Genomic DNA, 13,788 nt, shown 5'->3' on the forward strand with positions numbered 1-13,788 from the left:
GCTTCTCTCTAAAAAATAATAAGATGTCTAAAGTTGAACTAGTATCGTGCATGTGCGTTGTAACAGAAACATACTATAAAATGAAGAAGCTAAACAGTTTGATTTACAATTTGAATTTGAAATTTTGATGCAAGTAAAGAGATTTAATTAAAAAAAAAAAGACAAATGACTTGAAGAAATATATGCAGGCAAAAGCTAAAAGGATAAAAAATATTTAGTAAAAGTGAATTTGTGGCGCTAATTATAATTAATGTTACTAAAATCTCTCCTCAACATATATTCTCCAAATAATTAACAATTGAAACTAAGAACGAACATAAATATACTAACAAAAAGGAATATTTTATCTTATCAAAATTGAAGAAGTAAATTGTAAAAAGATTCACTGTAGCTTAAATTGAGTAATGTATTAAATTTGAAGATATCAAATAATTTGATAAGATATAAAATACTGATAAAATATTTTTAAAAGATGTTAGCATTTGATATTCTTAAAAATAAATTGTGATTCTTAAATAAGAAAATAAGAGATGAGAGATAGCTGTAGAAGAGAAATAAAGAAATGAATAAATTGATTTTTCTCTTCAATTTTGTTCTCTATTTAATTTTAATTATAACATATTGTGTGACAGTATGTGTGGCGAATATATTTCTAACTAAATTTAGACTTCTACGTATAAAAAAGATCCATTTAATCAAAATTTTCATATTTTAATTATAAAAATTGGCAATCTATGTACATAATATAAGAATGGAAATACAGAGAGATTGGTTTTGTCACTTTTAATCTCTTTTGGGATCTGCTGCGCAGACATTCCTTTATTTCTCTTGGTATGTCTTTAGCTACCTTTATTACTTTAATATTGCACAGATTTTAACTAAAAAAGAGAGTAAACAACAAAGAAATTGCGTCGACAACAAAGAGAGAAAATAGATCTATATCGTACATTCATTAGTATGCAGAAAAATTTAGATAAATTACATGTCAAAATGACGAAAACCAAAATTTTAGCTTGGACTCGAAATTGGACTTAGACTGGGACTCGATTAATTGTTATTCAATTTTTTTGAAAAATTAGGCACAAGTCTTAAGAAGTCCCACTAGTTCATCATTTTCTATGATGATTAATTGCAATATTAAATTATGTTGTGTTTTTTATAAGACTTTATTATGTTACTAGTTTAGGTTTGACTATTTATGTTTTTTATGTCATTTTAGTAATGTTAGAGTTTTCAAGAGTTTGTTAGAACTTCTAATTAATTCATTATGTAGTGTTTGTTTATAAGTTGGACTTTTAGTTTTTTTAAGCTATTTATTATGTGATGAATGTATTATAAGAAGAGATGATATGTCTATCTTTTTCTTTAGATTTTGATTAATATATGAAATGTTTTCTTTAGTCTTCTCGCTCTTGTATCTCACCAAACAAACAAGACCGACACATGTGGTGTTACGTTACGAAATTTTTACAATTAAATTGAAATGAATTAAAAAAAAGAATCAAGTTAATTGTGTTAATAAAATGGAAGTTTAAACCTTAATTAAGGTTTCCCTAAATAAGTAAGTTAATTGTGAATTGAAACGGCGTCGAAATTTCGAGATTTCGGAACTTTATAGACTCAGTGCGGATTAGATTGACCGCAGTGCGGGTGGAAGTCATCCGCAGTGGCTCAGACTTTTTCTGGAATTTTGACAAAAAATGACTAAGTAGTGAGTGCGGGTGAGGGATCCGCAGTGCGGATGGGTTTAGCCGCACTCATGAATTTCTGTATTGCACTGAATTTTTCTGAAATCGGCTAAGTAGTGAGTGCGGATGAGGTTGAACCGCAGTGCGGATCAGGTTCATCCGCAGTAGGCTCGGACTTTTCCTGGATTCGGCTGACAACCGACTAAGTCTCGAGTGCGGATTAAGTCACCCGCAGTGCGGATTGGCTAATCCGCATTCAGGGTAATTTTAACCCTAAAACCCAAATTAAACCTTCTCTCTCTCTCACTTCACCATTTTCCCCATTTTCAAGTGAATTTCGGTTAAGAGAGAAGGAAAAGATCCCGTGAGTTTCCGTTTCGTTCAGACTCCCGATTGTTGCGAGAAATCGAGTCTGGAACCGAGAAAGCAGCCAAGGATCTCTCCGAACCCTTCTAATTGGTATTTCTTTCTCTCCTTGTTACTTTCGAAACCTCGAATTTTCTCGATTTCTCGGATTCTCATTTTAAACCCGAGATTTTTGTTCGAATTGCTCAAGGACTAGTTCCTCTACACTTCTTACTAGTTTGTTTGTCAATCTTTTTCCCGATTTCTCCCGATTTATGAAATCTGATTTCTAGGGTTTCGTGCCAAAATTGAAAGTTGGCATAATCGTGATTTGATTTGCTTAACCCGACCAATTAGACTTGTAATCAGTAGGGTTGCCTCCTGATCGTGAATTTTTAGAACATTTAACGGCCGATTTGAGGTTTTGACCAAATTAGGGTTAACCAAACGGTAAATTGAAATGAACCGAGAACCAAAGTAGTGAACCGGTGATGGATGGTCACCAAATGGAGAGTTGAATGGTCCCGAGGACCTAGATGAATTTTGTGTGGTTTTAGATGATTTTGGTAAGAAATAATGAACCGAACGAATTGATACCCAAAAACATAGGAATTAAATAGGGAAGGTATAAGCCCTAGCACCACTCGATTAAACTCCTCGATCCTGAACCAATGTTAAACCTAGTATACGTATAATATAGGTGTAGGCTCGGTCGAGCAAGAACTTGCGAGACCATACGAGACGTCCGATCCTTAGCTTAAGCGGTACGCTCGTCATACTAAGGTGCGGGATTCTTGGACTTGTTTGATACTTTATTTTCAGGAATTAAACTGTGTTTTCGTTTGTCATGTTGAATATCATTGATTGCATCACTGAATTGCATAGAGCATTTCCATAGCCCAATTAAATTAAACTCGAATTGATCTGAATTGAATGATTTGCATGCTGGTATGGTTATAGGTTATGTTGATCTATTGTGATCTGATTTTGATTGAAAGTCACCACGAGCTGTGTATGTGAATGTATGTGAATGGATTTACGAAGTTAAGCACTTGGATCCAATGAATTTGCCAAGTCGGGCTGTATGCTGACTTGGATTCCCAGGATCCTAAATGGCCTTAGGTGAACGGCCCTCGATATTCCCAGTACCGGTTGGGACGAGGGAGGGTGATTATGTTATGAGATGTGTGATTGGAAATCGTGGTTGACTTGTGTAACGTCTATGGCTCAGTAGCATTTTCCTACGTGTTAATGCATTTGAACGGTCGATTGAATATGACGAATATTGGAAACGATTCTAAAGTGGATTTTCTTTACATGATTTGAACCAGACCTTAATAAACTGTTAAGCCAAGCGGTTGCAGATGGGTGTCAGATAAAGGGTCCAGCGGTTGGCCATCTGTAGGTGTCAGTAACCCTACAGATGTGGGTTTGATAAAGGTTCAGCTCGAAAGAACATCTGTAATTGCTACAAGCCCTACTGAACTGAGTTAGGAATCGAGTTAAGCCAAAATATATGTTGTGCTTGAGATTCATCTTGGAAATTCCGTAAACTGTGTTTCAGGTTGATTAACTGTTGTCAAGTAGTGGCATTCTGTTATTTATGTTTTTCTTATATAACTGTTTGCATTGTTGATTGTTTGGGTTTCATTATTGGATATAGAGTTTGATTGCAAGTCCAATAATTCAATTGTGGCAAATTCGCACTGAGAATTTTATTCTCACCCCCACCTTCCCCGTTATTTTACGGGTATTGGTGCGACTGATTCCGGAGAGGCACGAGAGTAGTAGGCCTTAGTAGCTTACCAGTATATGACCCTAGATATCTTTTGTTGTATAGATTTAGGGTAGGCCTCGTGGTTGGTATCCGGATGAGATACTTTTGTTGTATTATATGCTGACCAGACTGTGTACTCTGATATATATATTAGAAACTTGTTTGAATTGCTTGTTGTTTGGTTTGAAATGTGAGTAGCCTTGTAAGCATACACGGCGTTGTATGCTTACGGCGGGGGACTGTTACGACCCGTGGCCGCGGGGTGTGACAGCTCTCTTCGGTGGTATCAGAGCTCAAGGTTTAAACCCTAACCAGACTGATAGGATACGTGAGTGGGGTACGTTATACTTCGGGTCGTCACGGCTAACGACTTGTTCGTTCTATGAGATAAGTATATGCAAATCTAATGACTATCTTCTTCTTATTTAAGAATTATGGAAGGACGTCGAGGTAGGGGACGACCTAGAACCAGGAACCCACTGAACGAACCGATCATTCATGCGAGCGAGGCCGGATCTGTAGGGCCTGAGGTCCAGAGAGTTGATATTGGACCTGGAGGTGCGCAGAACCGGGACCGAGATCTAGACGATAGGTTGATCGCGGCTTACGAGAGAGGTCGCCAAGCAGAAAGACGTGAGGTGGCACCGGAGGCTCCCCGAGGAGGTCCGGAAGATTTTAGGAGGTTATACGACTCCTTTATGCGCCTTAATCCACCTCGGTTTAATGGCACTGGTGAGTATGCCGCTGCTGAAGAATGGCTCGCGAGCGTTAGTGCGAAGCTAGTTCTATGTAGAGCACCAGAACAAGATATGGTGGAGCTGGCAGAGCAGCAGTTAGAGGAGGGTGCGAGGTTCTGGTGGGATGGAGCCCGACGTAGTTATGTCGGGGAGGAGGCCAAGATTCCGTGGGAGTGGTTTGAACTGCAGTTCACTCGACGGTTTTTGAGTAACATCCAGCGAGAGGCGCTGCGGAGGAAGTTCCTAGACTTAAAGCAGAGTGGGCGAGCAGTGGCGGAGTATAACAATGAGTTCCTTGCCTTGTCCAGGTACGCGATTGATGTGCAGACTGATGTGGTGAGATACCATAGGCAGTACCTGGATGGACTGGATGGAGGGATATCAATGATTGTGGATACCCCTATGGCTACTGAGTTGCAGGCCATGATGGATCACGCTGAGCAAGTGGAGTTGCACAGCAAGAGAATGAGGTCGGAGATGACAGAGAGGAATGTCAAGCAGAGGGAGGACCAAAACCGACGGTTTAGGTCAAGGGGAGGACCGTCGACAGCTAGACCACCCCCGAGACAGTTTATGGCACCTAGACCCCCTCCGAGGCAGATAGCAGTACCGGTACTCCGGCCGGGCTTCGTTTATGTGTGGTGCCGTTCATGCAACCAAGCACACTCTGAGATCGATTGCAGACGCCGCAACCAAGCGTGTTACACCTGCGGCAGCATGGAGCATTGGGCAAGAGAGTGCCCGAATGCGGCACTAGGGTTCCAGAGGAACGGCGGTGGCAGAGGGCCCATGGGACGTGGATCTGGTAGACCACCATTCCGTGGTCGAAGTGCGTCACAGACCAGCGGAGGCAGGATTGGAGGTCGAGTGGCTGCCCACGCACTCGGCATAGCAGATGTTGCATATGACGCAACGAGGGCTCTGGAGGAAGGTGAAGGCTCGCAACCATCTGATTCTCGAGCTGATGTGATGACAGGTATACTTTCTATCTCGGATGAGAGTGCCTATTGTTTGATAGATACTGGGTGTAGCCATTCCATTGTATCGAAGGCTTGGGTAGAAAAGTATAACTGGTCAACTGAAACCAATAACCAAGTCCTGAGTGTCCAAACCCCTTTCGGTTCGACTGACCGAAAAATAACCATATGCCGAAACCGAAAAGTCAGAGTTGATGGAAGGGATCTCGAGATAGACCTGTTGGTTATGGAGATCACGGGTTACGATGTTCTATTGGGGATGGATTGGTTAACAAGACATGCCGCAACGATCGACTGTCCGCACCGCAGGATTTGTTTTGTGACCGCAAAAGGTGGTATGTCGTGCATGCTGAACTGTAGGAAGGTTGGAGGGTTGATACCGTGCATCTCGGCTGTGGAAGTTAGGCACCTGATCGATTCAGGGTGCACTGCATATCTGGCAGCAATAGTGTACACTGATACGGAAGTTCCTGAGATGAATACGATTCCAGTGGTGTCGGAGTTCGTGGATGTGTTTCCGGAAGAAATAGTCGGATTACCACCGGAACGAGAAGTGGAGTTTGGCATAGAAGTGGTACCAGGTACGACACCAATTTCAAAGAGTCCGTATCGTATGGCTCCTGCAGAATTGAAGGAACTCAAGGCCCAATTAGAAGAGATGCTGGAAAACGGGTTTATTAGACCGAGCACATCTCCATGGGGTGCTCCGGTGCTGTTTGTGAAGAAGAAGGATGGTACCTTGCGGTTATGTATCGACTACCGTGAATTGAACAAGGTGACCGTCAAGAATAGATACCCGTTACCCCGAATCGATGACTTGTTTGATCAGCTGCAAGGATCTTCGATCTACTCCAAGATAGACTTGAGAACGGGGTACCACCAGCTGAGAATACGTCCGACTGATGTGGAAAAGACAGCCTTCCGAACGCGCTATGGGCATTACGAATATATGGTGATGCCGTTCGGGCTAACGAACGCTCCGGCTGCATTTATGGACATAATGCAACGAGTGTTTCACGACCTATTGGATTCAACTGTGGTGGTGTTCATCGATGACATCCTGATATATTCAAGGTCACGTGAGGAGCATGAGGTACATCTGCGGATAGTGTTACAGAGATTGAGGGATCATCAACTATTCGCAAAGTTTTCGAAGTGTGAGTTCTGGCTTGAGAAAGTGGCCTTCCTTGGGCACGTGATATCAGGTGAAGGGTTGGCTGTGGATTCAGAAAAGATTCGGGCGGTGACCGATTGGAAGAGGCCAGAAACAGTTACGGAGATTCGCAGTTTTCTGGGGCTAGCCGGATATTATAGAAGGTTCGTACTTGGATTCTCACAGTTAGCTGCTCCCCTTACGAAGCTTTTGCATAAAGGTGTGAAGTTCGAGTGGGGTGCCACTCAAGATCAAAGTTTTGAGGAGTTGAAGAGTCGGTTGGTAACTGCACCGGTTCTTGCCATGCCCATCACCGACGAGGAGTATACCGTCTACACCGACGCATCCGGATCTGGTTTGGGATGTGTATTGATGCAGAAGGACCATGTTATAGCATATGCTTCTCGGCAGTTACGATCACACGAACAGAATTATCCGACCCATGATCTGGAGCTAGCTGCAGTGATCTTCGCTTTAAAGATTTGGCGGCATTACCTGTATGGAGTGAAGTGCCGTATCTTCACGGATCACCAAAGCTTGAAGTATATCTTCACTCAAAGGGAGTTGAATTTGAGGCAGAGGAGATGGTTGGAGCTGATGAAGGACTACGATCTGGATATCCAGTATCATGCCGGAAAGGCAAACGTGGTAGCAGATGCGCTAAGCAGGAAGAGTCAGATCAATCTGGCATCGATTATCACCAGCGAGACACACCTCCTCGAAGAAATGAGAAGAATGAATCTGCACGTGGGTGCATCCCGTGAGTTTGCATTGGAAACCTCATCTCGATTGATTGGAGCGAGCAATAGTGCAGGTACAGCTACAGTTGCCTCGATTATCTTGGCCGCGGTCGAGGTTCGACCAGAGTTACACGAACAGATTCGAGCAGCACAACAAGAGGACCCAAAGTGCCAGAAATTCCGACAACATTTCGAGTCAAATGCAGACTCGCCATTTCAACTCCACGAAGATGGTATTCTGCAGTTCCATAACCGCATATGCGTTCCGAATGACTCAGAACTGAAGAATCTGATTCTGTCAGAAGCGCATGACTCGGGGTATACCATTCACCCTGGTGAAGTCAAGATGTATCAAGATCTAAAGCGATATTTCTGGTGGCCAAAGATGAAAAGGAACGTGCAAAACTATGTGGAGAAATGTCAGGTCTGTCAGCAAGTTAAGGCAGATAGACGGAAGAGGGCGGGCTTACTAAGACCTTTGGAGATACCCATGCGGAAATTCGAGTCTATCACTATGGACTTCGTGACTGGATTTCCGAGAACCGTTGGACGATATGATGCCATATGGGTAATAGTGGATCGGTTGACGAAGATTGCACACTTCATTCCACTCCGGATCGAGACATCCGGAAGAGAGCTAGCCGATTTGTTCCTGCAATACCAGTTTAAATACCACGGATGTTCGAGGCACATTGTCTCCGACCGAGACCCTCGATTTACATCTCACTTTTGGGAAAGCTTTCAAGAAGCCATGGGCACGAAACTGAGATTCAGTACAGCCCATCATCCGCAAACCGACGGTCAATCCGAACGAACCATACAAACATTGGAGGACATGCTTCGATCCTGTGCTTTAAGTTTCCGAGAATCTTGGATCAACCACTTGTACTTGGTAGAGTTTGCGTACAACAATAGCTACCATTCAAGTATCGGAATGTCACCACAAGAGGCACTTACAGGACAGCAGTGTCGCACACCGCTATGGTGGGGACCCGCAGGTACGTATTCACCTACCGGACCTCAGATGTTAGAAGAGATTGCGGAAAAGACGAAAGTCGTTTTGAGTCGGCTTAAGTCGGCCTAAGAGCGACAAAAGAAATATGCGGATGTGCATAGAAGACCGTTGGAGTTTCAAGAAGGGGATCACGTGTGGCTTCGAGTTTCACCCGTCAGGGGTGTACACCGATTTGGTGTATCAGGCAAGTTAAGTCCTAGATACATTGGACCGTTTCAGATTTTGAGGCGAATGGGACCGGTGGCATATGAGCTTGCATTGCCACCAGCATTGGACCGGGTTCATCCGGTGTTTCATGTGTCACAATTGCGCCGATACGTATGAGATCCGTCTCATTGCATTGATCACTCGGACCTGCATGTCCAAGGTGACTTGTCCTATCAAGAAGAGCCAATGCAGATATTGGACCGAAAAGAACAGCAACTTCGGAACAAGACGATTAAGCTTGTCCTGGTCAAATGGGGACGCCATTCGACTAAGGAAGCAACATGGGAACATGAGGAAACCATTCGTGAGAAGTACCCGGAACTATTCAACGAATCAGGTACGCAATTTAGTTCAGAGGACTGAACTTTATTCTAAGGGGGGGAGAAATGTTACGTTACGAAATTTTTACAATTAAATTGAAATGAATTAAAAGAAAGAATCAAGTTAATTGTGTTAATAAAATGGAAGTTTAAACCTTAATTAAGGTTTCCCTAAATAAGTAAGTTAATTGTGAATTGAAACGGCGTCGAAATTTCGAGATTTCGGAACTTTATAGACTCAGTGCGGATTAGATTGACCGCAGTGCGGGTGGAAGTCATCCGCAGTGGCTCAGACTTTTTCTGGAATTTTGACAAAAAAATGACTAAGTAGTGAGTGCGGGTGAGGGATCCGCAGTGCGGATGGGTTTAGCTGCACTCATGAATTTCTGTATTGCACTGAATTTTTCTGAAATCGGCTAAGTAGTGAGTGCGGATGAGGTTGAACCGCAGTGCGGATCAGGTTCATCCGCAGTAGGCTCGGACTTTTCCTGGATTCGGCTGACAACCGACTAAGTCTCGAGTGCGGATTAAGTCACCCGCAGTGCGGATTGGCTAATCCGCATTCAGGGTAATTTTAACCCTAAAACCCAAATTAAACCTTCTCTCTCTCTCACTTCACCATTTTCCCCATTTTCAAGTGAATTTCGGTTAAGAGAGAAGGAAAAGATCCCGTGAGTTTCCGTTTCGTTCAGACTCTCGATTGTTGCGAGAAATCGAGTCTGGAACCGAGAAAGCAGCCGAGGATCTCTCCGAACCCTTCTAATTGGTATTTCTTTCTCTCCTTGTTACTTTCGAAACCTCGAATTTTCTCGATTTCTCGGATTCTCGTTTTAAACCCGAGATTTTTGTTCGAATTGCTCAAGGACTAGTTCCTCTACACTTCTTATTAGTTTGTTTGTCAATCTTTTTCCCGATTTCTCCCGATTTATGAAATCTGATTTCTAGGGTTTCGTGCCAAAATTGAAAGTTGGCATAATCGTGATTTGATTTGCTTAACCCGACCAATTAGACTTGTAATCGGTAGGGTTGCCTCCTGATCGTGAATTTTTAGAACATTTAACGGCCGATTTGAGGTTTTGACCAAATTAGGGTTAACCAAACGGTAAATTGAAATGAACCGAGAACCAAAGTAGTGAACCGGTGATGGATGGTCACCAAATGGAGAGTTGAATGGTCCCGAGGACCTAGATGAATTTTGTGTGGTTTTAGATGATTTTGGTAAGAAATAATGAACCGAACGAATTGATACCCAAAAACATAGGAATTAAATAGGGAAGGTATAAGCCCTAGCACCACTCGATTAAACTCCTCGATCCTGAACCAATGTTAAACCTAGTATACGTATAATATAGGTGTAGGCTCGGTCGAGCAAGAACTTGCGAGACCATACGAGACGTCCGATCCTTAGCTTAAGCAGTACGCTCGTCATACTAAGGTGCGGGATTCTTGGACTTGTTTGATACTTTATTTTCAGGAATTAAACTGTGTTTCCGTTTGTCATGTTGAATATCATTGATTGCATCACTGAATTGCGTAGAGCATTTGCATAGCCCAATTAAATTAAACTCGAATTGATCTGAATTGAATGATTTGCATGCTGGTATGGTTATAGGTTATGTTGATCTATTGTGATCTGATTTTGATTGAAAGTCACCACGAGCTGTGTATGTGAATGTATGTGAATGGATTTACGAAGTTAAGCACTTGGATCCAATGAATTTGCCAAGTCGGGCTGTATGCTGACTTGGATTCCCAGGATCCTAAATGGCCTTAGGTGAACGGCCCTCGATATTCCCAGTACCGGTTGGGACGAGGGAGGGTGATTATGTTATGAGATGTGTGATTGGAAATCGTGGTTGACTTGTGTAACGTCTATGGCTCAGTAGCATTTTCCTACGTGTTAATGCATTTGAACGGTCGATTGAATATGACGAATATTGGAAACGATTCTAAAGTGGATTTTCTTTACATGATTTGAACCAGACCTTAATAAACTGTTAAGCCAAGCGGTTGCAGATGGGTGTCAGATAAAGGGTCCAGCGGTTGGCCATCTGTAGGTGTCAGTAACCCTACAGATGTGGGTTTGATAAAGGTTCAGCTCGAAAGAACATCTGTAATTGCTACAAGCCCTACTGAACTGAGTTAGGAATCGAGTTAAGCCAAAATATATGTTGTGCTTGAGATTCATCTTGGAAATTCCGTAAACTGTGTTTCAGGTTGATTAACTGTTGTCAAGTAGTGGCATTCTGTTATTTATGTTTTTCTTATATAACTGTTTGCATTGTTGATTGTTTGGGTTTCATTATTGGATATAGAGTTTGATTGCAAGTCCAATAATTCAATTGTGGCAAATTCGCACTGAGAATTTTATTCTCACCCCCACCTTCCCCGTTATTTTACGGGTATTGGTGCGACTGATTCCGGAGAGGCACGAGAGTAGTAGGCCTTAGTAGCTTACCAGTATATGACCCTAGATATCTTTTGTTGTATAGATTTAGGGTAGGCCTCGTGGTTGGTATCCGGATGAGATACTTTTGTTGTATTATATGCTGACCAGACTGTGTACTCTGATATATATATTAGAAACTTGTTTGAATTGCTTGTTGTTTGGTTTGAAATGTGAGTAGCCTTGTAAGCATACACGGCGTTGTATGCTTACGGCGGGGGACTGTTACGACCCGTGGCCGCAGGGTGTGACATGTGGAGTTTGAAATGTGCTGTTGTCACAAAACTTCTACTTGTATGTACTGATTGAGGCAGGGGCGGACGCAGGATTTGTGTCAGGGCGGGGCAATAATCGGATGCAAATAGCTTATCGGGTTCAAACCCAATAGCTTATCGGGTTCATATCGGGTTCAAACCCAATAGCTTATCGGGTACAATTCAACATAACAAAAAAAATACCAATCAATATAATAAAAATCCTATATTACTTGAAAAAAAATCAACGATTCAACATTTATAGAAAATTTGAAATCAACATTTTGGTTCAACTTGGCAGCCTCTGCCTTTGAATTAAAAACATTTTGGTTCAACTAATTTTCGCTATTTGGGATCAGCGCCTATTTGGGCTCCGCTAATTTGTTTCGCTCAGAGTTTATATGGGCTCCGTTCCGTCTATTAGAATTTCAGAATGGGCTACAGGGGGGCAATTTGAATTCCAAGGAGGGGCAGAGGTCCGAAAAGCAGATTTTTAGCACTATTTTTGAAAATCCAGCGGGGGGCAGCTGACCCCCCTGTGCTACAGTGGATCCGCCTCTAAGGTGCAGTATAACGGCACCAATGTCAAGCACCAGCTGTACTGTGAAGTGTGAAATACCGAGATGGTACACGTTGTACCAGGCTGGTACCCGAAAAGGTAGCTAAAGACAGACCAAGAGAAATGAAAGAATGTCTATGCAACAGATCCGAAAGAAATTTGACTGACAAAACAGACCTATGTGCTTTCAGCTTTGAACATCTTATTATTTTCGAGAGAGAACTTGTGTATTTCAACGGCAACACCACTACTCGTCGATGTCACTACTCGTCAGCGTTTTCTTCTCTCCGACGGAATTATCCGGCATCTCTCTTAGATTCTAATAGAGAGAGACGGTCTAAGAGAGACAATCTGGTGGAGAGAGATGAGAGTGAGGCGATCTGGAGAAGAGAGATAAGAGCGAGGCGATCTGGAGCATAATCGGGTTATTTTACAGTATTCACTTTGTAGTTTTACAATATGCATCTTGTGGTTTTACAGTATTCAACTGATGCTGTTAAACTGATGTGAATATTATGGTTTGTGTTGAACAGATGTTGTGTGGTTAATTTTATGGTTTTGTTGAACAGATGATGAATGTATGTTTAGATTTAGAAATTTTAAAGTGTACATAGAATTGATTTATAATTTAGATTTTAAAAATTTACAGTATTTATTGTTTCTAGGTTGTATGTTTTGTTTTTTGAAATTTTGTATTTTTTACATTTTATTTTATCCTTTTCATATGCTTATTTTACATTATTGAAATTTTATAGTTTTTTCGTTTTGTTTTCACAGTTTAAATTCATAATTTTACAGTATTGAAAATTTATATTTTTTAAATTGTATTTTAATCGTTTTCATCTGCTAATTTTACATTGTTGTAAATTTATAGTTTTTACTTTTTATTTTCATAGTTTACGTTTACAATTTTACAGTATTGAAAATTGACATTTAAAAAAAAAAATAATCTGCTATTTTTATAATTTTGTAATTTTATAGTTTTTACATTTTGATTTCACAGTTTAATTTGATAATTTTACAGTATTGAAACTTAATATTTTTTAACATGATATTTTATCGTTTTCATATGTGAATTTTTCATGTCTGTAATTTTATAGTTTGTACATTTTATTTTTATAGGTAAAGTGGTTAATTTTACAGTATTCAATATTTTGATGATTTATTTGTGTGTTCATTAAATCGAGAAAAAAAAATTAATTGGGAAATTTTTTTTTTGCCTTTTTATCATGTTTTTTTGTCAAAATAACTGCTAATAACTAACATTAACAGTCAATAACTTCATATAACTGTAATTTTTGAAAGTACAGTTTGAAAGTACAATTTTTTTGTCATGTAGTGCAAGTTGCAATATGTTTTTAACTATCATGGGACCACTTCAAATAGTTGTTAGATATTTTGTGATTAACTGATATATTTTATTTGATATATTGTATAATTATACAGTATATAGAAGTAGTTTTACAGTATTCGCACAAGTTAAAACTGTGGACAAATGGTGGACAAAAATCTGTGGACAATTAGACGCTTCCTAATTTTAAAATTTTAATGGAGAAATATCTAATTGGAT

The 13,788-nt window shown here is 40.8% G+C and overlaps 1 protein-coding gene across 1 annotated transcript; it reads left to right on the forward strand.

The window, feature by feature from the left end:
• Window positions 1–4,508: 4,508 nt before the first annotated feature.
• On the forward strand, window positions 4,509–12,791 carry LOC144574648 (uncharacterized). The gene is made up of 6 exons (XM_078324657.1): window positions 4,509–5,159; window positions 5,388–5,523; window positions 5,947–6,184; window positions 6,413–7,316; window positions 8,169–8,302; window positions 12,752–12,791. Exons 1-6 carry the CDS (start codon window positions 4,509–4,511, stop codon window positions 12,789–12,791), a joined length of 2,103 nt encoding a protein of 700 aa, XP_078180783.1.
• Window positions 12,792–13,788: the final 997 nt, after the last annotated feature.

The sequence above is a fragment of the Carex rostrata genome, chromosome 23 (genome assembly GCF_964058835.1).
Source record: "Carex rostrata chromosome 23, lpCarRost1.2, whole genome shotgun sequence".
Classification (NCBI taxonomy): domain Eukaryota; kingdom Viridiplantae; phylum Streptophyta; class Magnoliopsida; order Poales; family Cyperaceae; genus Carex; species Carex rostrata.